The sequence below is a fragment of the Centrocercus urophasianus genome, unplaced genomic scaffold (assembly GCF_019232065.1).
Source record: "Centrocercus urophasianus isolate 14NV4802_14NV808 unplaced genomic scaffold, USGS_Curo_1.0 seq_12, whole genome shotgun sequence".
NCBI classification, from domain to species: domain Eukaryota; kingdom Metazoa; phylum Chordata; class Aves; order Galliformes; family Phasianidae; genus Centrocercus; species Centrocercus urophasianus.
Window position 1 is genome coordinate 33,223,450 of NW_024884364.1, and position 25,194 is coordinate 33,248,643.

The 25,194-nt window shown below is 37.1% G+C and overlaps 1 protein-coding gene across 2 annotated transcripts in view; it reads left to right on the plus strand.

The window, feature by feature from the left end:
* PKNOX1 (PBX/knotted 1 homeobox 1) overlaps nucleotides 1–24,296 on the plus strand; it is a 40,109-nt gene extending 15,813 nt beyond the window's left edge. Inside the window, exons 3-12 of one of the 2 annotated variants that reach the window (XM_042810067.1) lie at nucleotides 29–130; nucleotides 3,255–3,382; nucleotides 4,592–4,763; nucleotides 14,693–14,863; nucleotides 15,642–15,741; nucleotides 16,330–16,427; nucleotides 18,059–18,187; nucleotides 19,179–19,255; nucleotides 20,671–20,843; nucleotides 21,801–24,296. In XM_042810067.1, coding sequence (XP_042666001.1) covers nucleotides 80–130; nucleotides 3,255–3,382; nucleotides 4,592–4,763; nucleotides 14,693–14,863; nucleotides 15,642–15,741; nucleotides 16,330–16,427; nucleotides 18,059–18,187; nucleotides 19,179–19,255; nucleotides 20,671–20,843; nucleotides 21,801–22,012 — 1,311 coding nt within the window. In that variant the 5' untranslated portion in view covers nucleotides 29–79 and the 3' untranslated portion in view covers nucleotides 22,013–24,296. Of the gene's footprint in view, nucleotides 1–28; nucleotides 131–3,254; nucleotides 3,383–4,591; nucleotides 4,764–11,506; nucleotides 11,552–14,692; nucleotides 14,864–15,641; nucleotides 15,742–16,329; nucleotides 16,428–18,058; nucleotides 18,188–19,178; nucleotides 19,256–20,670; nucleotides 20,844–21,800 lie in introns of those variants that run through there. The other variant, XM_042810069.1, reaches the window with a different exon arrangement.
* Nucleotides 24,297–25,194: the final 898 nt, after the last annotated feature.

Here is a 25,194-nt window from a genome sequence, read left to right on the forward strand (position 1 = left end):
GTAACACTATTTTTTTCTTCTTTTTTAGAGTATTTGTTTGTACTGATGATGATTTGATGCAATTAACATTTTCTTAACCATGATGGCAACACAGACATTAAGTATAGACAACTATCAAGATGGACAACCGGTAAGATCGTTTTTCTTTATGAACTGATACAGTTGGCAAGAGAAAGAAGTTGTGACTTCAATGCCTGTGTTGGCATTACTATTTTTGTTCGTAAAATGAAGTATTTGAAGTGAGGAGCTAATATTCTGTAATACTTTTAAACATTTGATAAAGACTTAGTTAATCTTTGTGTGGCTTTGCTTCATTTCTGGCAGAATGGTTAGATAAGAGATTTTATTCTGATTCTGCTCTAAGTGATTTGTGTGCTTCATGTTCTTGCTTTTAGGAAAGGCGAATTGGGTATCCTTAATATTTTGTGTTCATGATTCTTTGGTGTTCTTTCATGTCTGCAATTACAGTAGCCAGGTGACATTCAGGCAGTTATAAACAACTTGGTTTCAAGGAATTAAATTTGGTTATCTAGAATTATACACTAGTTTGAATTGAAGCAATTATGCTGGAGACTGGTAAGGAGGTTATTGATAAGAATGGATGGTTTGAAAGCTGATCAACGATACTCCAGTTTCTTATTTCTATAAAGAGGCAGGTGAGGTAAATGAAGCATGGTGGGTTATGTTTAGTCATAATGTTTCTTTTTGTACAACAATCAATGTATTGCAACAATTTGAATTTCTAAACTAAAATACTGTTAGCTGGGAACTAGTCATGCCATTGGCCTGTAACCTGATGACCCATCTTTATGTTACTGTGTGTCAGCCATAAGCAGTGAATACAAGTACTTCTGTCAGCAGATGGCAACAGTGATGAACAGAAGAAAAAAATGGCAACTTTCTCCATTTTATAAAAGATAAAAATGTTTATCTGAATGCGGTCTTGTGTTATTGTTTTTGTTGTTGTGTGCTTCTTTTATTGCAGTTCTAATTTCTCTTTCCTCTCGCCTGCCTTACCCCTTTCACACTATTCCCTCAGCAAATACATGCCACCCTGTGACATTTAGGTAAAAGTAATACGTATTTTTGTAAAGAACAGATTGTTTGTTTTCTTTTGATTTAAGCTGTCAGTGACCATATAAGCAGGTAATTTTGATGCCTACTTCTTTTGTAGCATTGAAATGACCCACAGAAAATAGTTCTCAGTTCTCAGTTCTCGCTGAGCATAATCTCCAACTTCAAACTCTGCAAATATGTGGTGGTTCAACACTTATAATCACTTATATGAGTCACCCCCTTCCGTTTTGCTCCTTCCCCTTGTCATTAGCCAAGAAATGAGTTCATTAATTGCATCATTTTTTTGCAAGCATTCTGGCTCTAAGATCACCTGTGCATGCTGAGGAAGCTTTTCACAAGGCAGGATGCTGTCTTGGGCAGGATACTCTGTTGCTTTCTCAGTTTCCTATTTTTCTTGAAGGTGGGTGGCCCTAACAGGTAATAAAGCATAAACCCTTCTGTTCTTTCAGACCCTTGCTGGAGGTAGTGTAAATGCCTTTTGCTTCTGTCATGTGCAGATAAAGTTTCACTGGAACCCTCTCAGGGAAGAGGATTGCACTCTGTTCATACCTGGAGATGTCAGTTCTGAATATGCGGGGATACCCAGAGTAGCATCTGTCTTCTAATCCAGACAAAATTTCTTAGGGTTAAAGCAAAAAAGGCTGCAGTGACTCCTTGTCTTTTATGGAAGTTGCCGGTGCTGGGAGAGGAGAGAGACAGAGTTTGGAGTGTAGTGGAGGGGTGACTGTGACTCCCTTTAAGACACTTAATTTAGCCTGAAGGGTGCTTAGAAGGGGGTGTTGGGGAAGACCATTTCCAGCACCAGTAACACCATGATCATGTAGGCAAGGCCTCCAAGGCATTGCCAGCCAGCCAGCGCAATGCAGGCCTGGGTAGAAGCAATGGCTGTATGTTGTTTTTTCACTGGTGGCAGATTGTGTTACTGTGCTCTGAAATAGAGCTGGTGGAGCAATCCATGCAGTATAAGCAAACAGTTGAATGTGTGGATACTAAGGTGAGGGCAATGGGCAGGAAAAAGCCATAGGGAAGCAGAAAAGCTGTCATTTAGAAGACAAGTGTTCAGCTGCAGCTAATAGAACAGCAGTGTGGGAGGTAGCAGTTGTTGACCCCAGGTGGGATCAATTGTGGTAACGTGAGGAGGTATTTCACACTGCCAGGGTGGCTGTGGAGTTGTTTAGTCATTTAGGTAGATTTGTAGGTCTTAGTGTTCTTTTTCAGTAACACGTCAAATATTTTTTCAAGCTTCTTTTCAGGGGAATTACTGCTATCTTTTTTTTTTTTTTCTTCCCCTGCTTTATTATTGCTGCAGTTCCTCCTTGCTCTATCTACTTGCAAGCCACCAATTTAGGTTGGTTCTTTTAAACTCTCATGCAGATCTATCAGTTCTGACTGCTAACTTCTATATGAAGTGTCAATGTTTTTTTTGTATTAATAGGTGAATTGCATTTAGATAAACTGACGGATGTGTCTTAACTGCTATTCAAAAGTAGTTTTTGCTTATTATTCTTTTTCTCTTCCTTCAACATTTGCTTACGTGTTTTTGTTAAATAGATACCTAGAAGCACTTACATCTGTTTTCTCCAGGAGCTTGATATCCTTAAAATAACTGGTATGTAAATTTGAGTGGTAGAGGTCAGAGGAAATCATGCTCCTGGTAAATGAGACGTTGGTAGGACACAGAATATTTTAGTTCTGTTTAAGAAAATGTGCCTTTTAATGAGCGAGAAAAACTTCAGGATCTCTTTTCTGCAGTGTCTTGTTATAATGTACAGTAAAGAGCAAGAAGAAATGCTGAATAGAAACTTTTCCTTTCTGTTGTCTTCATCTAAATGCTTTTTATGCAGACATTCTCATAAAATATTTGGAGCAATGTATTCTAGCCTACTCAAAAAAAAAATCACTTCAGAGATGAAATGCTTTAACTATTTACTGATATCTGTCATTCCCATTTTTAAAGCTGAGAGCTGAAACTTAAAGTGACCTTTACACTACTCATCAAAAAGTCTCAAGGATTAAAAGAGGTTTTTTGTTCCTACTGTGGCTTCTTGTGCAATTGCCAAGTCATGCCAACCTTCTGGCAATTTAGTAGCCCTCTACATTGCTATTTCCTTAGAAAACAGTATGCTTGTTTTACGTCAAGCAAGCAGATTTACTAATAATTTATCCTTTTTCTACAGATGCAAGTAGTAACAGAGTTAAAAACTGAACAAGATCCAAACTGCTCTGAAACTGATGCAGAAGGGGTGAGTCCTGCCCCTGTAGAATCTCAAACTCCAATGGATGCAGACAAGCAGGCCATTTACAGGTAGTAATGGACTTGTGCTCTGTCTTTTGAAGGGTAAAGAACAGGAATTTAATTAATTATTTTTTTAAAAATATATACTAGTAGAAGGCAGCTTAGAAACAGTTTGTTTCTTGGCTATATGTTTTAGTAGCATTCAGGAAAAGGAGGAGATCAATTTAAATTCACTGTTGATTTTTAGCCAAAATATATTTAATTAAAAAAAGAAAAACCAACAACCTTCCTTTTATTATGGATTCATTCTAATCCAGCATAGTTTAAAGGAAGTTCTAAACTTGGCTGCTTTTAAAGAGCGATTTAGCGTACTGTTCAGGCGGTTGAGCTGTGCTCACTGTAGATTATACAGTAGTTTTTATCTTCAATGTGAGGTATTTTTTAAAATTGTAATTAGGTTAGTTTTTACTTGCTTTTCTTTAGGGATAGCAATCTACTGCCTAGTGATTGGCTCTAACTGGATTGAATGTTGATGTATAAACACAGTAATTTGAGATTTTTTCCCAGTGTTAAGTGTTGCGCTGATTAGTATTGTTCTCTTTTTATGAGGTTAAGTGTTCTTTCATTTTTCTTTCATTTTGAGTGCTTTATAAATGCATAACTATTGCCAGTTCACAGTTAATTAAAAAAAAAAAAAATAGGAAGACATATCCACTCATTTTCAGTCTTGTGCTGACAAAACCTGCTTCAGCTCTGAGCCATCCTAACCACTTTTACTGGAGGCCTCCAAGTACAGTCTCTATACTATCACCAGTTCTGTACATTTATTTGTGATGAATAAGCAAAGCCCACATTGAAGAACAAATGGCTTTTGTCTAAAATAAATGATTTTAGACTTAACAGAAAAACACATTTAAGTATGTATTCATCCTATTTATAAGTCTAAATCACTATTTCTAACGTGCTGTTTTTAACATATTTGTTGCCACTCGTTTACAGTAAATTACATAGCATTTCATAGCTCTTTGTTTTGTGATTATTCTGTTTATTTAGATATATTTATCTTATTGCTTTTCTCACCCGTAGGTTGTGTGGTAATGGAAAAAGGAAAAACAAACTTTCATCATGTTCTGCTATAGCCAGTGGTGCTATGTGCAGTCTCATTTAAGACTTGTCCTTGCGTTTCTTAGGAGTAATTGTTACCCTGTGTGAGCTAGATACCTGACTTTTCAGTATCATAACTAGAAGTGACAATATTTATTTTAACTTCTATTCTAGACACCCATTATTTCCATTGTTAGCACTGTTATTTGAAAAATGTGAACAATCTACACAAGGATCGGAAGGCACGACTTCTGCAAGTTTTGATGTAGATATTGAAAATTTTGTAAGGAAGCAGGAAAAAGAAGGAAAACCCTTCTTCTGTGAAGATCCAGAAACTGATAATCTGGTAAGTATAAGCTGTTTCTTTCATGTCTGAAACAAACATCATATTTGCCCCATTATTGTTTCCTATCTCAAGTGGTGCTTGTAGTTTCTCCTCAGATGTTTCTTCGTACAAGGGATTCGTTTTTATGTTAATCCTGAGAAATAGCTTTTGAAATTATTTTTTTCCAATCCCCTCTTTTTTTCCATCCTTATCTGTAAACTTTTATCAATTCCTTCATAGTTGCTTCTCAAATGGGTTTCTGGACTGTCTGAGATCGATGTGTTGGGGATGACCAGAAATATGAGCTTGCCTTAGCCGGGCTCACTCTGCAAATTAATGTTAAGGTGCCAAGCATGTAACCCGTGTTTAGGAAAAAAAGACATCAGTGTGTTTTTGTTTTTTTTTTTCTCAACTTTTTTTTTTTTTTATCAGGATTCGTGTAGTTAATGGAAGAGATGTTATAAAATGAGCTTAGAGAATGTAACATACTGACTTTCTTCTTACATGCCGATGTCGTCTTCATGTTTTCTGAAAGTCCATCAGAACGTAAATCTTCAGTTTGAAGATTTTTCAGGAAGTGATGAAGCTGTGATTTCTGTGCTCCCTTTGTCTCTTTTGAATCACGTTCCCTAGCGAAAAGCTCTCTTGCTGTGCTTGTACTTAAACTATCAACCTTCTTGTCTTTGGAGTCAATTCACAACTCATGTTATCATGTTTGAGAGCACTAGATTTACAAGGGTCATGTGTTAATCTGCAGGACTTTTAGTTTTGGAAGACTAGTTCCTTTAAGCAGACTGCAGTAAAACAAGTCTTTTTGAGTCTACCTCATAGGAGAAAAAGCTACATAAACAATTAAATTTCACAAAGCTAAACTGACAGTGGTTGTAAACAACATTCAGAAAAGGTATGTGTTTTATAGCTCTTATATAGAAAGATTTATGTGTGCCTTTAAGAGTGCGTGTGGGAGACCAAGACACAATGTACCTGGAGGAATCTTAGAATCAAAACCGTAACTTAGTTGAGAATAAATCTGAGATGCTCTTTAGAATTGTCAGAAGGGCTACAGTAAACAGCATGTTAGAAGGTTGGAAGGTTTCATAACTTGATTATCATTGTACTGCAGTTCTGGGAAATAATGTTTAAATACCATCATGGAAGGTGGAATTGCAGGAGTCTCTATGTATGATTTGAACAATGCGAAAGGAAAGCAAGCAGAAGATAGTATATTTACAGTGAGGCAGGTTTTTACAACTCTGGATAAAGAGGCGTAGAAAGTTATGTTTTCAGCTACTTGTTATATACTTTTCACTGTAAGTTACAGTGCTGGGATGTAGATACACTAACGTATCATGTTAATGATTTCAATCTGTAAATTTAAAGTTTCGTAGTTTAAATCATCTTCCAGGATGGATAAAGCTAACACAACTCACACTGCACTAGTCCATCTTCAAGGATGCTTCTACAAGGCTCTCTTACCACTTGTGTTCCGGAACTGTTGATTATACAGAGACTTTTGTTTTCAGTTTGGAAACACTCTGAGGTTCAAATATGCCTTTTGGGTGGGAAAGTAGCTGAAGGAGAATGCATAATATGATACAAAACAATACTCTCAGTGTTAGTATAAAGGTTTTCAGTTTATAAATGAAGACTAGACATTGGCCCCTTTAACCAAAGTTTATAGCTATAACAGAACTGAAAGCCCCAACATTTCAGTTTTGTATCTTAATGATTAGATCTTTGTGGGCAAATTTTGATGCAGCTCACTTGAGAAATATTTACTGATAGAGACAGTGATTTAGTAATCTATGAAGATACAATTATTAACAGATGCATAGAAACACAATTCCATGGATTAAACCCTATTGCAAAATGATTGTTGCCACTGCAGGAATTAAAAATAGAATAAAAAAAGAAGAAACGTTACAGCAAAAGGAAATAAATGATAATTCTTTTCTTTAGTTACTTTCCTAGTGTAAGAAACAGTGGTATAGCTTTTTATTGTTTTGATATTTTTTTAACTTGAAATGTCAGTGGTGTAACATTATATTTATGAAATACTTGTAGAACGATGATTATTTTATAAATGTAAGTAGAATATAAATGCTTCAGAACTATTATAATGACACAGCCTGTCTGTGAAGAGTATTACTCTTCCGCTAGGGTGCAGGAAGCTTTGGCAGGCAGCTATGGGCAGGCACTGGCTGCTGCTACTATTTTTCAGATCATTCTTCAACAGGAAAGCATTCATGCGAATTAAAAGAAAAATAATGAATTGCTTCAAATGGGCCGTTGCTTTCTGGAGAGGACTAAATGCAAGCTGAAAATGACAAAATGATTAAATAAGGACTAAATAAATGGATAATGAGATGAACTGAAAACTTGCTGAACTGCTAGATTCAAAGAATTGCAACCAGCAACATGAAATCCATTTGAAGGCCAGTCGTGAGTGGTGTACTCCAGGGACTGATACCACGGCCAACATCATTTAACATCTTTGTTAATCACTTGGAGAGTGGGATAGAGTGTACCCTCAGCAAGCTGGAAGCTTGTATGAAATTAGAAGTGACTGGTGAAAGGGAGCTGTGCCACCTTTCGCAGGGACTCTGATAGTTTGAAAAAAATAGGGCAGCAAAGAGTCTGAAGGAGAGCTCTGCAAAAGGAAATGCCAAATCTGGGGAGAAATAACTCCATGTACACATTCATGCTACAGGTTGACCAGTTGGAAAGCTTTGCAGAAAAAGGACCTGAGTGCCCTGATGGACACCAGATTGAATATGAGCCAGCAATGAATCACTGCAGCAAAAATTTCAATGTAGCTGGGCTGTATTGTGAAAAATGTTGCCAGCAAGTCAAGGGAGGTGATTCTTTCCCTCTGTGAGCTTTGTGCATCTGGAGTGCTAAATACAATTCTGAGCTTCTCACTATTAGACACAGGGTAATGGAGTGAATCTAGCAAGAGACCGTGAAGATAACTAATGGACTTGAATGCATCTTGAAGAGGTGCTGAAAGCTGAGACTGGCTAGCACGGAACAGAGAAGACTTGGGAAAGAGTTGTAGGAGACAAAAAAAAAAAAAGTCGTTTTTTTTTTTTTTCCAGTTGTGCCCAATGAAAGAGCAAGAGGAAGTAGATACGAATCAAACCACAGTAGATTACATTAAAGCCTGAGGAAAAAACAAAAATGCTTCTGCTATAAGGGAGACTGAATATTGGAGCAGGTTGCCCAGAGAGGATGTAGAATAGCCATCCTTGGAGGCAGTCAAAACCTAACTATGTAGGACCCTGGGCGACCTGCTGTAGTTGCTTCACAGGGGAGCTGGATGAAAGAATTGCCAGAGATGTCTTCCAACCTCAACTACTTTGTGATTCTGTGAGCCTTCAAAGGTCATTTTCCCAAATATCCTGCATGTCTTAGCCTGCTTCATATGCTTTGTCGTAGATAAGTGTTCTCTTCAGATCGTGCTCACACTGGTGTAGATGGGTCTGCTCTGTTCAAATAGTACTACCTCCTGACTGACCTGTTCGTGACTTCAGTGGTGACAAAGTCTCTTATGTGGTATTTACTATTACTGATGGGCTTCGTAAATCTGGTTGACTTTGCTTGAAATGGGTGAGGAAGTACTTGTTTATGTCTCGTGTCCCATGGCCACTGAGATCAATGCTGTCTGAAACTGGAACCACGTTGCAAAATCAGCTTATCTTTGGCATTGAATTCCTGATGTATAGTCACGTTGTTGGTGATGACTTTCTGTTACTAGATACCAAATGTAAGCTGAGTGTGACTTTTCCTCTGCAGAGGGCCAGGGTCTCTGTGTTAGCTGATGTTCTGACAGGCGGCTCAAGGGCAATGAGTAGAGGACAGAAGAGTTTCTGTCAAGTTTTGAAATATCTAGTGTGTTCTTCAAACTCTTCTTCTGCTTGAAATACTGATGGTTGGATAGAGAAGACTGTAACTGGATTTAATGGCAGATTTTTCTCCATTGTGTCACATAAATATGTATGTTTTTACATGGATTAAAAGCCATTTTTGTATAGATTAAAAATTACATTGTAGTAGAGAGGGGCTCTAATATGGGGCATCTTTGTGAGACCTTTTTGCTGTACTTCCCTTCTTAACTCTAACGATAAATAAACCATTTGCTTGAGAGGACAATCTAGCAGAGACTGAAGGGTGAAGCAAGTAGGCCAAGTAATTACTGGTCGTCCAAGTGTGTTCTTATCTCACTGCAGCAGAGTCAAATAAGTAAGATGTATCTGTTTGCTTAGTAGCAATCATTCAGCTTGGAGCCAGAACTAAACTGAGATGAATTGAGCATTACAGTGCTATAAAGACTCACTGAGGTCTTATCAGAACAAGAGTTGCAGGCCTGCCTCAGGTAAGGAAATGAGTCACTTACTCAGCTGATTCATTTCTTTTCCTTTTTTTTGGTTTTTTTTTTCCCCCAACCCAACTGCTACATGTAGGCTTTGTGACAGAGCTTTAAGTCTATGATTCCAAAATGGCAGAAACTAATTTCAGTGTTTCTGCCAGCCTTAACACTTTTCATTTTAAGGATGTTCCTGGCCAGTATATTGCTAAGTCTGGCTTCTCAACCAAGTTTCTACCCTTTTTGATTATTTAAGGGAAGAGATTCCATTCTTTAATCTTCATTACTAAGCTCTAACTTCTGGTTAGTCCTGAAGAGATCAGGCAACTAGATTATCTTTGAAGGTCTGGTTGAACTATTCTATTCGTTCTGATTAATCACACAAACAGCTTCAGTTGGTAATCTTAAAACTGCATGGCAAAGGGTTATGATCAACAAAAAATAGTAAAAGGTCTAGAAACACTAGGCCTTTTATTTTTGTAGTGTCTTGCCCATTAAAGACTTTATCAGATGCGTCGTCAGAAAGGATTTCTGGCACTGAAATAAATGGGAGCATTTCCATTAATATTGATGGCTTCTGGATTAGGTCAAATTTTGACTTTTGGCCTGAGCGTATTTAGAAGTACAAATTTCCTGGAAAAGAATTTGGAAAGAGTGAGGGAATGGCACTTTCTCATGTAATGTTTTTTCAGTAAATGAATTTTTGAGGTACTTTGTGAAAGGACCTGGATTAAGCATACTTGAGTTTGAGTTTGTATAGCTATTGCAGTGTTCCTAATCTTTTTCTGTATGTGCATCATGTAATGGAGTCAACAACAGTGTGTGTCCAAAAGCCACATCACTACAAAATAAACCCTCAAGCTGTACTATGTCTTCCCTGAATTATGAAGTGTCAGTTGTCTCTTTCTTTGTCTGAGAGGTGTATGAAATGCCTTTCTTTATTCTGAGGAAGAGTGTATCACTGAAGAATGCAAAGTTTAGTTCTAAGATCTGTTGAAAGAAACTCAGTAAGCTTTAGTCAGCTTCTGGACGGGTTTTTTCAGCTTGTCCTCAGATGTAGGATGTCTTGACATTGTCTTTACTTTTAACATGGCTTTATCTTCCAGTCAGAAGAGGTAGTTGTCTTTGGATGGAAAATCTTCTGGGAGAGAGTTTCCCATCTCTATTGAAAACAAAAGGGAAGTGACTCTTTGGTCATTTGTGTAAAAGCCCTCTTAGAACCCTTGTCCTCAAGGAGAACTTGAAGTTGGAGGGGTTCAGTTTTTATTAGCTCTACACAGGTTAAACTATTTATGGAGGTAGGGGAGAGAAGTATGAGGCTATGCTTCTGTGCACTAGATATTTCTTCTCTATATATGTGTGTGATGCAGCATGTTGTTGAAGCCAGAATTGTGCTCTGTTTTGAATTATGTTCTACATCAATCTGCAGGTTTTCAGTAGTTCTTTCTGATTCTTGGTCATTCATTCTGTCTGTTTCTTTAGCAGTCCTTTCTGAATTCTGAAAATCTGAAACTTGATTTAAGTGCCTATCAGGTGCAAGAAGTATATCAGACCTCCACTTTTCCCATACTATTCATGGTGGGAAGGAAGTAGAAGAGAGTTCTTATGTTTAACTTGCTAGTTTGGAGCCTGCTTTCTTTCTGAGAGCTTTGACTCCCTCCTTATCTTTGGATCATTATTTTATGTACACCTCAGTCAGACTCAGCACCTGAAGAGATGTTTACTCTTAAGAACCACAGATTTTATTGGTCTGTATTACTAGCCAGATGTTCCTGAATGTACCTTCTCCTTTCTGAAAGTGTGTTCAACACTGCTCATAATATTGAGTATCATCTTTGAAACTCCTTGCACTTTCATATCTCCGTCCAATTTTCACAGCTGAAACAAGGCTTGGAGTTGCTAACAGAACAATGAGCCATCCATCTTCCCTTTGTTTTCCTTTAGCCTTCTTTCGTTCTTGTAACTTACATGGGTGGGTTGTTCAGCATGAATGTTTACGAATCATTTCTAGAGTTTTCTAAATCACGCTTTAAGATGTTTAGAATTTAATGCTTTTTTTGTTGCTTACTGTTAATCCAGCCAGGACAAACATCAAGTTGCTTCTGGAGGGTTCCTATCTCTTGTGTAGCTTCTGTTAGGAGTTAACTCTTGCCATATATGAGTATTTTGTTCATTTTGTCGTTTATTTTTTTCATTTCCCCACATTCATAGGGCCATAGGGTGATTCATGTTTGATCACTTGATTTGGTCTCAAGAACTCAGGAGGTCAGTAGTGCAACCTCCTGCACGAAGTAGGTGCAGCTGTGAGGTCAGAGCAGGTTAAATAAAGCTATATCAAGCCTAGAAACAATATGAAATACAGTGTCTTAAATATGCTCTCACTTTTGTATTTGAACAGGACACTGCCCTTTTTGAAGACCCTTGAGTTTTTGTTTCGTGTGGGGTAAGGATTTTTGGTTCAGTAGCCTCTTCTGAAAGACTATCCTGTTGAATTCTTAGTTCTGTCAGGAAAACCTGTAGTAATGATGAAGCCAGGAGATGTCATTTTGATATTCTCTATACTTTTTCTCTGTGTGCTCAAACCACATTTTTGAATTTCTAAAAAGTGTTCCTACATCTGCAACTTTTCTCAGACCTTTGATCTCACAGCTGTGGATTCAGTAGGCAAGAGAGATTATCAAAATAAAAGAAGTGAAGACTGAATGTCCCTTCTGTCAGGCTTTGTGTTCCTCCCCTGAAGACCTAAGGCCCCATGTGGGAATTTGCTCGGGGAGGTAGATGAACAATGAATGGATGTATTTAAGTTGCTTTTGAAATGAGAAGATTACTTATCATCATTATACCAGAATTTTTAAGATGAGTTGTCCACTTAGATTTTTTTCTACGTGCCTGTGCTATGTCCCTTGAAGTCCATAAAATGTCACGAGTGTGCATTTTAACTGAACAAAGGTGAGCTGGGGATTATGGTTAACATGCTGCGTAGTGTATTCTGTTCTCCTTTGTGCCCTACACTCAAGGCACTGAAAAGATAGGACAAAGGCATGATTCAAAGCATCTTAGGGCTAAAGGCATCTCCAGATGGAGTATGTTTATGTGTGAACATAGTTTACTTTTTTATGTACAATAATATCAACCATATCCATATGTCTAATGGTTCCTTACGTCTTTCTACATGTCTCTGAAATGATGCTCCAGGTTTATTTCTTATAGCTGAAAAGACTGGATCATGTGGTTTATAAAATTGTGTAGTTGTATGGCAGACTAAATAACAAAAACGTTTTTTTTTGTAGACTTTCAAGCTATGATTCTAAAAAATAAAATAAAAAAAGAGGGGGGTTGAATAACATCTTGCTATTGCAATTTTTGTTTTAGTTTGAAGGATCATAGGAGCTTCAGTCAGCAAATTTCACTTGGTCCACCCATGCCACAGTTGCTGTGACACACATGGTATATTTACAAATTCTGTTTGCCTTTCTAACCACAATAGCACAGCTTCCTGTAAAAGTAGCATTGACTGTAGGTGGATCTATAGAAATCTGGCTGTTGTTACTTAATCCTTGGTTCATGCTTAGTTTTGATACTAGTATAATTTTCACGTTAGATACCAACCATTAGCTTGAATTAGCTCTAATTTTCGTTGATTTTGTTTTGTTTTCCTGCAAGCAAATGCTGATACATAAATAATATAAATTTGGGTGATGGTTTAAGAAAAAAACAAATAACAAAAGCTTCTTACAAAGCAAAAGTAATTCAATCATGAATGCGCTCAAATATGATGTGCCCAAAGTCATTTTTGTTACTTTGGTTTCAGCCTAGCAGAAGGAGGATGGGAGAGGTTAAAAACAAAATCTGTGTGCGGCTAATATACGTGATCTGTGCTGTTCCACAATGTGTAAGCAATTTTATAATTCAGGCTTTTGGTCTCTGAAACTATTTGGTTATTGAAGCACTACAGGGCAATCATTAGCAATTCTAAAGGGAGCAGACTATATTTAAGCAAAGATGACCTCTGTTTTGTGTTAAAATCTAGTTAAATTTGCATCGTTCAACTTGATTATGTTTAAAGGTACTTAAATGCAGTTTCAAAGGCCACCGCCATTGAGGGCTGCTCTAGAAGATGCTGTTTTGTATACCTCAGTGCTGGGCCACTGCATTTTGGATTTCAAAGGGTTTTGGTGTCAAAGGTCGTCAGAGTTACCAGATTTTAATTTGAATTAATTGTTTCAAGTCTACAGCTCAGACTTTTTTTTTCTGCAGCTGTGCTTTAAAGTTGCATTTCTTTTTTTTTATTATTATTATTTATAGCCCTTAGTAGGGGATAAGATTTCCTTCTTTGTTATTGTTTCAGTGTTCCCATGTTTATTTTAACATACCATTTTCTCAGTTGGGTGAATGTCAAACAACAGGAATATCTTCTACTTTTAAAAAAATAAATAAACACAGGAAAAATGTCTGTCATAATGAAAGCTGAAGTCATTGTGAGGGAGAAGGAGGTGTACCCATAAGTGCCTGCCTTGATCTCCTCCAGTTGCTTTGAGTAAAAGCTGCTTCAGCTCCTGGCTAGCTTCTTCACTTAAAAATAAGAGGACAACTTGGGCTATTGTTTCTTCTATTGTTTCTGGTTATTGCCTTCACTGCTGTAGCTGGATCTGTGACTGTTTATGTATGACATGTTTTTCCAAATAATGTTAAAATTAAGCTTTGCATTATGTTTCGAGGCTGCGATCTATTTAAATTCATAAAATGGGAGGATATTTTTCTTTGAGCTCTAACACAGCAAGTAAATGTTGGGGGTGGCACACTATATTAAAAAAAAAAAAAAAAAAAGTTTTTTTGCCAATAAATTTTCTGCGTGATTGAATGTCCAGGATTTCCTACTGCATCATCAACATTTAGACCATCTGGATTTGATTTTGGCTTCTGATCTCCTGCCATGACCCTTGCCATCACCTATGCTGTTTTTATGCTGTATGAAATACTGCTAACTACCCAAACTTAGGAATCTTTTTCTTGCAGTAAGCATGAGTATTCTCAGCATACATACCTACTGCCCTTCTTTAATTTTTGTATCAGCATGGATTTGTCAGTTGGTTTCAGTGCTCTCTCATTCTCATTTCAATAACAGTCAGTTCACTCAGGAGATTCTTCCCCAGAGTTGTTTGTATTTGACATAGAAATGCACAGGTACTTCAAAATTGTCCGACAGTAAAACTGTTTTGTTGCTTCAAGCTTTGCTGAGCAAGATGACAGACTTCTAGGAAGGCAGAGGCTGGTTAGGAGGTCTGATCTGACATGCGACAGATGCGAAGATTATATTGTAGTCGTGTTTTCTTTCTCCTCTACATCACAGTTTACTTTAGCAGAGTGATGATACAGATTTGTATGTAAACACATTCCTTTGCCATTTCAGGAGCATAATGATCAGAGCTTGACAAGTCTAGTTCAGCATTCAGCAGTTAGTCGCTCTGTATTAATTGGACGGTCTTTCTTCCTGGAAAGTAGTGTTTGTTTAAATTTCACAGTGAAATATTTTTTAAATTAACAGTTACTTTCAATTTTTTTCCTCCCCCCCTTCACTCCCTAGATGGTAAAAGCAATCCAAGTTCTTCGTATTCATCTGCTTGAGCTAGAAAAGGTTAATGAGCTTTGCAAGGACTTCTGTAGTCGCTACATTGCCTGCCTGAAGACAAAAATGAACAGTGAAACTCTATTAAGTGGAGAGCCTGGAAGTCCTTATTCACCCGTGCAATCTCAGGTGTGTTTCAAATACAATTAAATCTGTGTTGTAGGGGATGGCCCTTCTCAGGTTTATGAATGTGTCTGATGCTATCTGTTTTTAAAAGGCCCCAATGATTCTTAAAGTTTACTGTCTTACTTAGGCTTTATGTGGAAGTGTGGAAAGGCGAATCTGAAATCAAATAGGAAAAAAAAAAGCCTTCTAAGGATTATTTTTGTATGGCTCTTAGAGCCTTACTTCTGTTGACACAGGAGGGACTGAATTTTATGTTTGGTAACAGCAGAAATTATAAATTCCTGAAGATGTATGAATTAGCATTTGCAAGGTCAAGACTGTATAAGAATTATCCTAAGCAGAACAAATGTATTATGCATCCAAGATATCTAATAAATTATTTTGAAATGGGAAGGAATTAAGATAATAACTAAAATTCTGAAGCTTTGATGCTTGTAATAAGAGCATCAAGGATCCATTTTGTATGTCCTTTATCCCTTGTGCCTTTGGAAACTTTTTTTCTTAGTATTTATATAACTAGAATCATTTCTCTCCTATAATTACTGCATATAGTTTAATATCTTTTCTAACAGTTGCATTCATGAAGATTTTCAAAGATAATGATGGGTGATAATGAGAAAGTTAATGTAGGTAAATGATGAACTTCTAATGAAGTCTCTCCCTTTGAAGCTAATCCTGTGTTTAAGCTCCAAATGTATTTTTAGAGCTAAAATGACACAAGCTGCTTTATCTCCTTGGGGAAAAAAAAAAGTTCAGCCAACTAATTGTTTTATTTTTCTAGCAAATGCCAAGTGCCATTGCAGGCACGCTCAGTCCCCAAGGGATTATGGTGCCAGCATCAGCATTGCAGCAGGGAAACGTAACTATGGCAACAGTAGCAGGTATGACAACTAAAGAAAAACTGGCACCTTGCTGTTTATTATGGGTCCTTTTATAGTTGTTACAGAAAATACACAAGTATTTCTTCACGTGTTTAGATTTTAAGAACAACTGAAAAGTTGTTGGTTTAATACGAGTGCCTTTATGGTTTCTGAATATCGATTTAATTTCTGTGTATACCAGGTATGTGTGAGTGGAGGTTACACTTTAAGTACAATATTAACAGATCTTTCTGTGCAACACTAGCTAAGTCTTAAGAGATTGGGATATTTTTGCATTTAGTAGCCATCTCATGCTCTGTACAGTCTAGAACTATCCCTAGGAGTCTGTGAAATCCTTCAGGTCCAAGTAGTTGTGTTAATTTTGTATGGAGGTAGCATTTGAACGCATAGTTGACCTATATATCTAGGTGCTGCTCAGCTGATGGCTTTTGCATCATGCATCTTAGATGACAGCTGGAATAGATTGTGGTATGTTAAAATAATTGATATATTGTCAGAAGTGTGGTACTGTCTACAGTGATGATGTGTTTCTATGTTTAAAGAGAATATTTAGGGGCTTCTACTTACCAAAATGTTTTGTTTTTTCAGGAGGGACAGTGTATCAGCCTGTTACTGTGGTCACTCCACAAGGCCAAGTGGTGACGCAAGCATTGTCCCCTGGGACTATTCGAATCCAGAATTCTCAGGTGTGTTTCATGGGCTTCACAAAACAGTTTCCTGGGTTCTGATGAATCTCTTTGTTTTCAGCAGTTTGGGTTTGAATGTGATACACTATAGGATTTACAGATTTTATAATAGGGCATGATGTCCCAAGCAGATCTGCCTTGCGACGTCGGACGTCGTACTTCATACTTGTTAAACATTGTATGTATTTTTCCCCTTTTCTGTTATCAGTAAAGAAAGAAAAAAAAAAAAGTATTTACATGTGGATTAAACAAAACCAGCCAAATAAAAAGCTTTCTAAATTAAATACCATTTTACAAGGATTTTACATCCTTGTGATTTTACAAGGATTATAGCTTTCCTAATTGTTGAACTGGGTTTATGGCAGGATAGATTTGAATGTTGCTGTGTAATGCTGTGCTGCTGTCAGAAATTTATCGTCTTAAGACGGCAACCACCAACACTGTGAAATTGTATGTATTCCTGTATCTCAATTATAGGAAATACCTCTTGAAATGCTCAGTGTTTCACAGTGCTCTGTATGTAGAAAAGAAAAACTGGTGGATAACTATTGAAATTTCATTATGAAGCCTCCATATGCAGACAGATCACTTAGAAAGTGAAACATTGTTTTGCAAATAAAAGAATGCAAAAAATGTTTGTTGTAATTTGATGACTTGAACTTAGTTCAGAAATGATATTTAAATCTTGTTTCATACCAGACGTAGACATAATGACTGGCCTGAAGAAACTGCTCCCTATTGTTTGAAAAACCTGATTGGGAATAAGTTATAATTGTCTGAAATGCAATCTCATATGCAATTTATATTCTGTTTCTTATTATCTCTGCCTAAGCACTTAACAACGTATCCCCTCATGTTCAGATAACCAATGTGCAAACAACTTGATGTAGCTCTAGAAGTGAAAAAGAAAGCAAAGCTGTGAAAGAAACCTGAAATTTTAGGAAAACAGTGTTGTAAAGTGAATTCAGAATTTGATGGTAGCCAGAACTTTTTCCCCTTACTAGTCTTTTGCATATATCTTCCTACTTCTTGAAAATTTAGATGAATTTATTTAGCAGGACCTTAAATACCATGGTTTGCAACTCTAATGTTTATAATTTTAAGTTCTTTGCTTAAGACCTAAATCTTTACTACTTTACAGCTTCCATAATTGCTTGTGCTTGCACACAGTGAGTTTTTTCAGGATGGGGCTTTTCAGTTGCTCTTCACTCTTCACTTGTGCAAATGAGTTGGTAGGATGAAAAGTCAGTCGAAACCCTAACGTTGCATGGATCAGTACAGAGAATCCTGTCATTTAGTACATGGAGGGATTTTATTCTAAATTACAGCAAATCATCATTTGGCTCTTGTGACGATCACATATACACACTGAAAACAGTTGTAATTCTTAAAACAGAAGCATTCTATAATTTTTGCATTATCTGGAAATCTCATGTCTTGTATTCCCTGAAAAAGATGTTTTGGAATGCTATTGTAGGTGAGCTGCTGTTGTAAGCCTTCCCTAGCAAATAAAGTAGCTTTTTAGAATCAGAGTTCCTAATCTCTTTTCATTCCTTCTCCAAATAACATATATTAATGCAAAATACTGCTATTACTATGCTAACTTTCTTATTTTAAAATTATACACGCAGCTTCAGTTGCAATTAAACCAAGATCTAGGCATCTTGCATCAAGATGATGGCTCATCAAAAAATAAAAGAGGAGTTCTTCCCAAGCACGCTACAAACGTGATGAGATCTTGGCTATTTCAGCACATAGGGGTAAGGACTGAACATGATCAGGAGTCGAAGGTTTTTATGCAACTCTATGTGGTCTTTTATAATTTTGTTTCATAGGGAAGGTGAACTTACTGTTTGTGTAATCCCAGCTCAGTTTTTTCTGAAGTCATCTGGAGCAGTTCCATCTGTTGATGTCATTGTTTTAATAATCATGTTATATTTGTACCCCATGAGCTCAATTAATGTTGTTAAAAGGGATCCTTCTTCATTTCATTGTGTTGAGAATGTAGTGCTTTCTTGGCCCTGCTCTATGGCACGCAAAGAAATACTTCTATTTGTAGCTGTGAGTTTTTTTGAGGGGTTTTTTGTTTGTTTCTGTTTTAGAGGAATTTCAAGCTTTCTGTCTTTTCCCCTTTTCAACAACACTTCCAATGCATACCTAGTTTGTTGCTACCTACTCTTGCCTGCATTACAAGTCCTGCCTTTGCATAAATATTTATTCTTGAAGAATATTGTGGTGTTTAATATTGGTATTTTCAGTCAATTAGCAGCTATTTTGAAACAGACAAACGATGCTGGGAAAGCACGTGTGCGCTTCTTTAGCACTTTTCCACTCTTTTCATCCATTTAGTTCAGAGTAGCTTATTTTAACCAGAAAAGGCTTGTCAGTACTCTCATATGACAGTGCCTTTAGAAAGCATAACTAATCAGATCTTATCACATGCTTATTGCCCAGAGATCACGCTGTTTAATAAAGATTGTCAGCCATGAGAATCTCTCTTGCTGAATTAAACATCAACAGTTCAATGATACAGTGCATATTTTCAAGGATAAGACCAGTTTCGCATAGTAACACACTTTTTGTTAAATGATTTTTATCTATAAAAGTTTGTGAGGTTTCTTGAATTTGTTCATTACGAGTTAGATGACCTTAGTCTAGCATCTTTAATCACTTGTAATAAAGGAGTCCTTATTTTTGATGAGGAGATGAAACAGAAGCTTGTGTCTTTATTTGCTTTTTTCTCTTGTTTAGCATCCATATCCAACAGAGGATGAGAAGAAACAGATTGCAGCACAAACAAATCTTACACTACTCCAAGTTAACAATTGGTAAGACCGAAAACTCTTCCAACTTCTCTGTTTTTGTCTCTGCGTGCTTGTGAGATTGAGAAGTAATTAAGAGTATGGCTTGGATATGTGGAGTTGAGCTTACTGTTCCATGCTCCATGTTTAAGGACTAGAATTATATGCTGATACACAAGTATCTTATTTGTATCCTTCTGCCACTTTAATTATATAAAGACTTCAGAAGAAGTCTTTATCTTATCTTATCTTTATCTTATGGCTGCAAAGAAGTCTTTGCAGCCATAAGAATTAAACTCTCTTCTATCGCTTGAAGAGATGGAAGTACTTGCATATCTTCTGCAAGATAATTATATTAAATATATATATAATATAAATCAAGATTCAAGGAATTCAGTGACCTGAGGCTCTGAAGAGTGTTCCCCATATGATTATGGCTGCATATTTTACAGTTTGTTACTGTCAATAGATCTTCATTCCACTTTTCTACCAAATGACAGTTGCTAAACAACGGTGTCCAAATGGAAGGTGTCAGTATCTCAGCCACTGTAGTTTGCAGCTCAGTATGTAGTATGTCTTAAGTTTAAACTTAAGGGTTTACAGGCTTAAGGTGAGAAGCCTGGTCTTGCAGAAGAGGAATGAGGATGCCAGCATGCATCCTATTCTACTCATGGTATTGTGTTCCTAAAATCACTGTAGTGATTTCAAAATGGTGCTGGCTGCAGGACTGCACAAGGGTTCAGTGGGGAAATACGCAAGATAATGGCAGTACAGTGGTTACACAAGTGCATCAGTATAACTGTTCTCATGGTGTGGAAGTAACAGAGCTGTATGGTACTGAGATTTGGCTGATGTTTCCACAAGGCACTGCATTACGCTGTGTGAATCTGACAGCACCGCTCTACTTCCTTCTGAAAAATGTGCTTAGCAGTGTCTCCTGGATCAGGCACCAGGCCTGGAAAGACCTGTGAGCCTTTCAAATAATTGAAGCAGGGAGGAGCTTAATGGAGTAAATGAAATCAGACCAAACTAACTAGGTTAGGGATAAAATTTAGGTGAGCCCTAATAAGAGGAGTGTCAGCTTTCTGAATGGTACTGTCAACAACTTTTCTGGTGCTCAGCTTATAATAAGGTCTTGAAATGTACATTTGTCATGTTGTCTGGAGAATTTTTGTCAGTAAGGTTTTTTGGGGGGGAACACTTAGCAGCAAAATGAGAGGAGTACTTGCTTAGCTAGTTTGCTAATATTGAAGGATGACAGTATTCTAGGAGTTCTAGTTTTACATGCTAAAAAGAATGTCAGACTGAGCTGGAAGGGAGAAGTGATGCTTTGCAGCTTTTATACTTCTGTTTGTTTTTTTCCTACTGCATACTTTGTGAATCCAACAGACAGAATATTAACCAACTTCAGCTCATGAGTACTTACCACTGATTTTGTTTAGGTTTATCAATGCTAGAAGACGAATTCTTCAGCCAATGCTGGATTCCAGTTGTTCTGAAACTCCAAAAACAAAGAAGAAAACAGCTCAGAACAGACCGGTTCAGAGGTTCTGGCCTGACTCCATTGCATCAGGAGTTGCTCAGCAGCAGTCTAATGAGCTCACTATGTCAGATGGTAAGGAGAACTAGTTAGAACACGGAAAGCGAAGTTGATTCCTCTATAACAGAAATGGAGAGTTTGATACATCTCGTGGAAGAAACTCCTTGATATTTCAGCATGACTCTTCTTAATTTGGAAAAACGTAACAAGAATGTCATTTTTTTCATCTTCAGTTTATTTTTGGGAGGGATATTTTATTGGAATAAATGCAGTGAGACACTTGCTTTTATTTCAGAAATTATGAAACAGTAGGAGGAAGGGTAGATGTGTAAATAAGTTCTCTCACTATGTGTAGACACACCAGCTGCATTCTGTTTAATTAGAAGTACTGGACTGTCCCTTCATCTTCACAACTCCCCATCCGTTGTGAATCTGTTCACATTCCTTTCCCCGTTGCTATCTGCACTTTTATATAAGCTTCAGGTGTTTCAAATTTCTCACTGTGAAAAAGAGAAATAGACTAATCTCCAAAAATTTGACTGCAGTAACTTCCGTAGCATCAGATCCAATAATATTTCACTTTCCTAAATTGAATCTGTTTTAATCTCAGGACAGTCCTCACATTCCTGCAGCATGCTGCTTTATTCGTTGCAGTGTTTTAGCAACTTTTTTTCCTCAGCTTCTGCTGGGTTTGACAACAACTTTATCAATTTAAGTCACGTTTTCTCTATGAACACTCCAATTTTTCTGCAATGGGTTAAGTTGGAGTACTTTGCAGAAATGATCTTGTGATTACTTGATTGGAGATTTCTTTAATGAGTACCCAGAACACAGATGAATTAAAGATTCTAGACCAACGTGATTCTGGCATTTCCTAACGTTGAAGTATCTGACAAGTTATTTAGCTTTTATTTTAATTTAGTTCCTTAGATTTTCTTCCTGTTGATCATAAACTCTACTACATACAAATATGCCTTGCTTAGCCTGAGAAACCAAGAAAGAAGCTAAAATTGTGTGATTGTGCTTCTCCAGGTGCTGTTGTAACAATTACAGCCCCGGTAAACATGAATGTAGACAGTCTCCAGTCCTTGTCATCCGATGGTGCTACACTGGCCGTTCAGCAAGTTATGATGGCGGGGCAAAGTGAGGATGAGTCCGTAGACAGCGGTGAAGACGATGGAGGAGATCTCTCAACGACAAATATCAGTGGGCTGGTTTTGGATAACAGCGATTCTCTGCAGTAGGAAGCATGAGAGTGTGTCACAACGTTTAGGAAAAAGAATGGACTGACTGACTGTTTTTATAGTTTGCACAGCAAACATTTTACACAAGTTTTATTTCTAATATGTTTTATATGTAGATATAGAAGGGTGCACTTTTTTGTATTTCATAGTAAGCTTAAAGAGTGTTTTTGCAGGTGCAGCAACTTCTTTCAAATGTGGTTGTTTTGGTTTTTTTTTCCATTTCATTTTCTTATTTCAGAAAATATTATCTAGTAATATAAAGAACCACGTAAGCACCCCTTTATTCTCTGAATTGGAAGTGCTGCCATTTCTAAAGAATTATGCAGTTTCAATTAGTGCTGTTATTTAACACGGCTCTTGATGGGCAGGTGATGTAAATTTAAAGCATGTGAGGAACTTGATCGTTAAGTTTGATGCGTGTATTTGAAAGATGCTTCTGCACCTTAAAAACTGCTAGTCTGAGGTGGACAGCAACACACACACAAAGAAAAAGGCCATGTGTGATTCAGTAGCGAATGTATGGCAACTTCAGTGAGTTTAGTTTCTCTCATAGTCCATGAGCCTGTTTATCATTTGCTATAAAAACTCCTATTTTTACCTTACCGGGATTATTGGATAAAAAAAAATATTTTTATAAATTCATGAGGAATTGGGATGACAACTGTATTATGCAGGAGTTTAAAAAAAAAAAAAAAAAATTTCCAGAGGGGAAAAATAAATGTTTAGTATTCCTATTTGGAAGGTCTGAAAACTGACCAAATTTAATAAACGAGCCTACGGTAGCACTCTATGATTCTCAGCTATCCTACAGTGATAGAGTAAACGTATATTTGATAATAGCATAAGAAGGGCCCACTGTTTGATGGGGTTTTGATATTGTCAAACGTTGATTTATATTATGTGTAATATTCAAATTCCATTAACTCTGCATCTAGACTTGTATCTGAAGATATTTGCTCAATGACTGTTCAGGTAAGTAAATTCAAATACCCACAACATTTCCAGTTATTGGAGAAATTTAAGAGTTTATAGTTTGTAGACCCGATTCTGAAAAGTTAAAAGTTGTGTACTGCATCATTATGAATTTTGCTATCACTCCACTGTATTGAAAATATTTTCCCCCCACTACAAAAAGAAATAATTTATGGGTTTATATAAAATTTCCTCAAATCCGAAGGTCGCCACCAGAGTATACAGCAGGCTTTATTAGAGTAGAAGATCCTTGTATGTCATTTAAAAACGAAAAACTAGCAATGAAAATATGTTTTGTGGTAACAATTAATTTCACCCTGTCCCTCTCTTTTCCCCCCCCCCCTCCAAAGTTTGGAGTCTCTGTTTATCCGTGAACACTTACTTTTGGAACTTTGTGTTTCGAATAAGACTCCAAGAGTCACGGTATGCTCAATATTCTCATTTTAACCCTGTCCCTTTGTCCCTATGTTGGGTTGGATCAAAGCCAGTAATCTTTTCTCATTAAAACCAAATCTAGTTGCATTTCTAACATGACAGGGAAGAGGATGTTAGCTTGCAGAATCTTCATTGTGTTTGAGCAGAACTCTGCAAATATTTGAGAACTTCATTTCTGCTTTCCAAAATACTCAGGCATATGCTTTAAGTCCCATTGATTTCTGTGGAATTAAAGCCTGTACTTTTTTTTTTTATATGCTTAAATGCTTGGAAGTAGGTCTTTAAAGACTGCATTACAAGGCTAGTTTAAATTGGTATGAAAAAAAAACTCAGAAATGCCAGGATCGCTGGTACGCATACATGTACAATAATGCTAGTTTTAAGTGATTGGTAGCTATTTTGAAAAGCTGATGTTGGGACTTAATTAACACTCGTGATGTTTCTGCAATAGCTTTCGTTTATTCCTGGCTGAGGATTTTGCTTCCAAGTTCAAATCCTGTAATGATCTGCTGCAGCTGGAGTGGTACCTTCTAAACAATTCTGGTTTTCTTAAGTTCTCTGCTTTGCTGCTCGTGCACCGCATTTGTTAAAGGTCATAGCAAATGGCTGACAAAAGATAGCATGACTATCCCAAAAGCTATTCTCAAATCCATTTGAACCCTAAAATATTTTACAAGACTGCTATCATGTACAAATCACACTCCTCTGGAAACGTTCAACCTACTGCTCCTATGAAGGATGCCAGAGATAACTAGAACCAAGAAACACATCCTGTTCTTAGTCGTCTTTGTTTTAACTCCAGAAGCACTTCCCTTTATGTAACAGGCTACGCTTTTGGTTTCTGTGAGGGGATTATTCAGCTGCCCTTGTTAATATTTAATAATGGCTCTAATCTTTGTACTTGTAGCACGTAGGCAGATGAATAATAACTTCTCAGTGCGTACAGGGCCATGGTAAAATCTGTTCTTCCAAATTGGCCTAGAAGGAAATTTATGCTAGAAGAACAAACCATTCTGTCTCCTTCCTTCCCCTCCATGACAAGTTGCTCCTCCAGGTCTACTACCTGCAGAGCTTTCCCCACCAGCTTCAAGGCAGGCAAGGAAACAGTACAGCAGTGAACCTGGGAGGGCAGTGATTAGCCAGCAGTGAAAGGAGAAGGGTGAACTAAAGCAGAACTCAGCTTTTTTTTTTTTTCTTTTTTAAGACGACTAAGATGATTTAGTATCTGTGCAGCTGGCTGGAATACATACAGTTTATCTACCATTTTGAACTCAGTTGAAAATAGGCACTGGGGCTTGCAAACTTCTGAAAGCTTATTTTTTTAGAAAGAAAATGTTACCAGCTTGGCTTCTCCATTCCTTCTTCCTCCCACACACCTCACTCCTTGCAGTTTTTCTCCTGAGAATACTGTGACCTTCTCTTGATATAAATATCCGGAAAGTGAAACTAACAGAAGCCCCTATGAAAGGGAAGAACATGAAATAGTTCTGTTGTCCAACTAGAGACAGTTAATTATTAGAACGAAAGAGGTTTACCGATATAACCAAAGGTATTACTGAACATATGGAACTGGAACTCTGTATTTTAATTTGGTGAGAATTCTGTAGTAGGTACGAGCTGCATAGAAGTGTGGTTTTGTTGTTGTTTTGGTTTTGTTTTGTTTTTCACAATTTGGGGGGGGGGGGGGGGGTTGTGTTCTTCCTTTTTTGATGTGTAAGATTGCTGGCTTAAACAAAGCAACGTTATCCAGGAGAAGTGTATGTTTACATTAGACA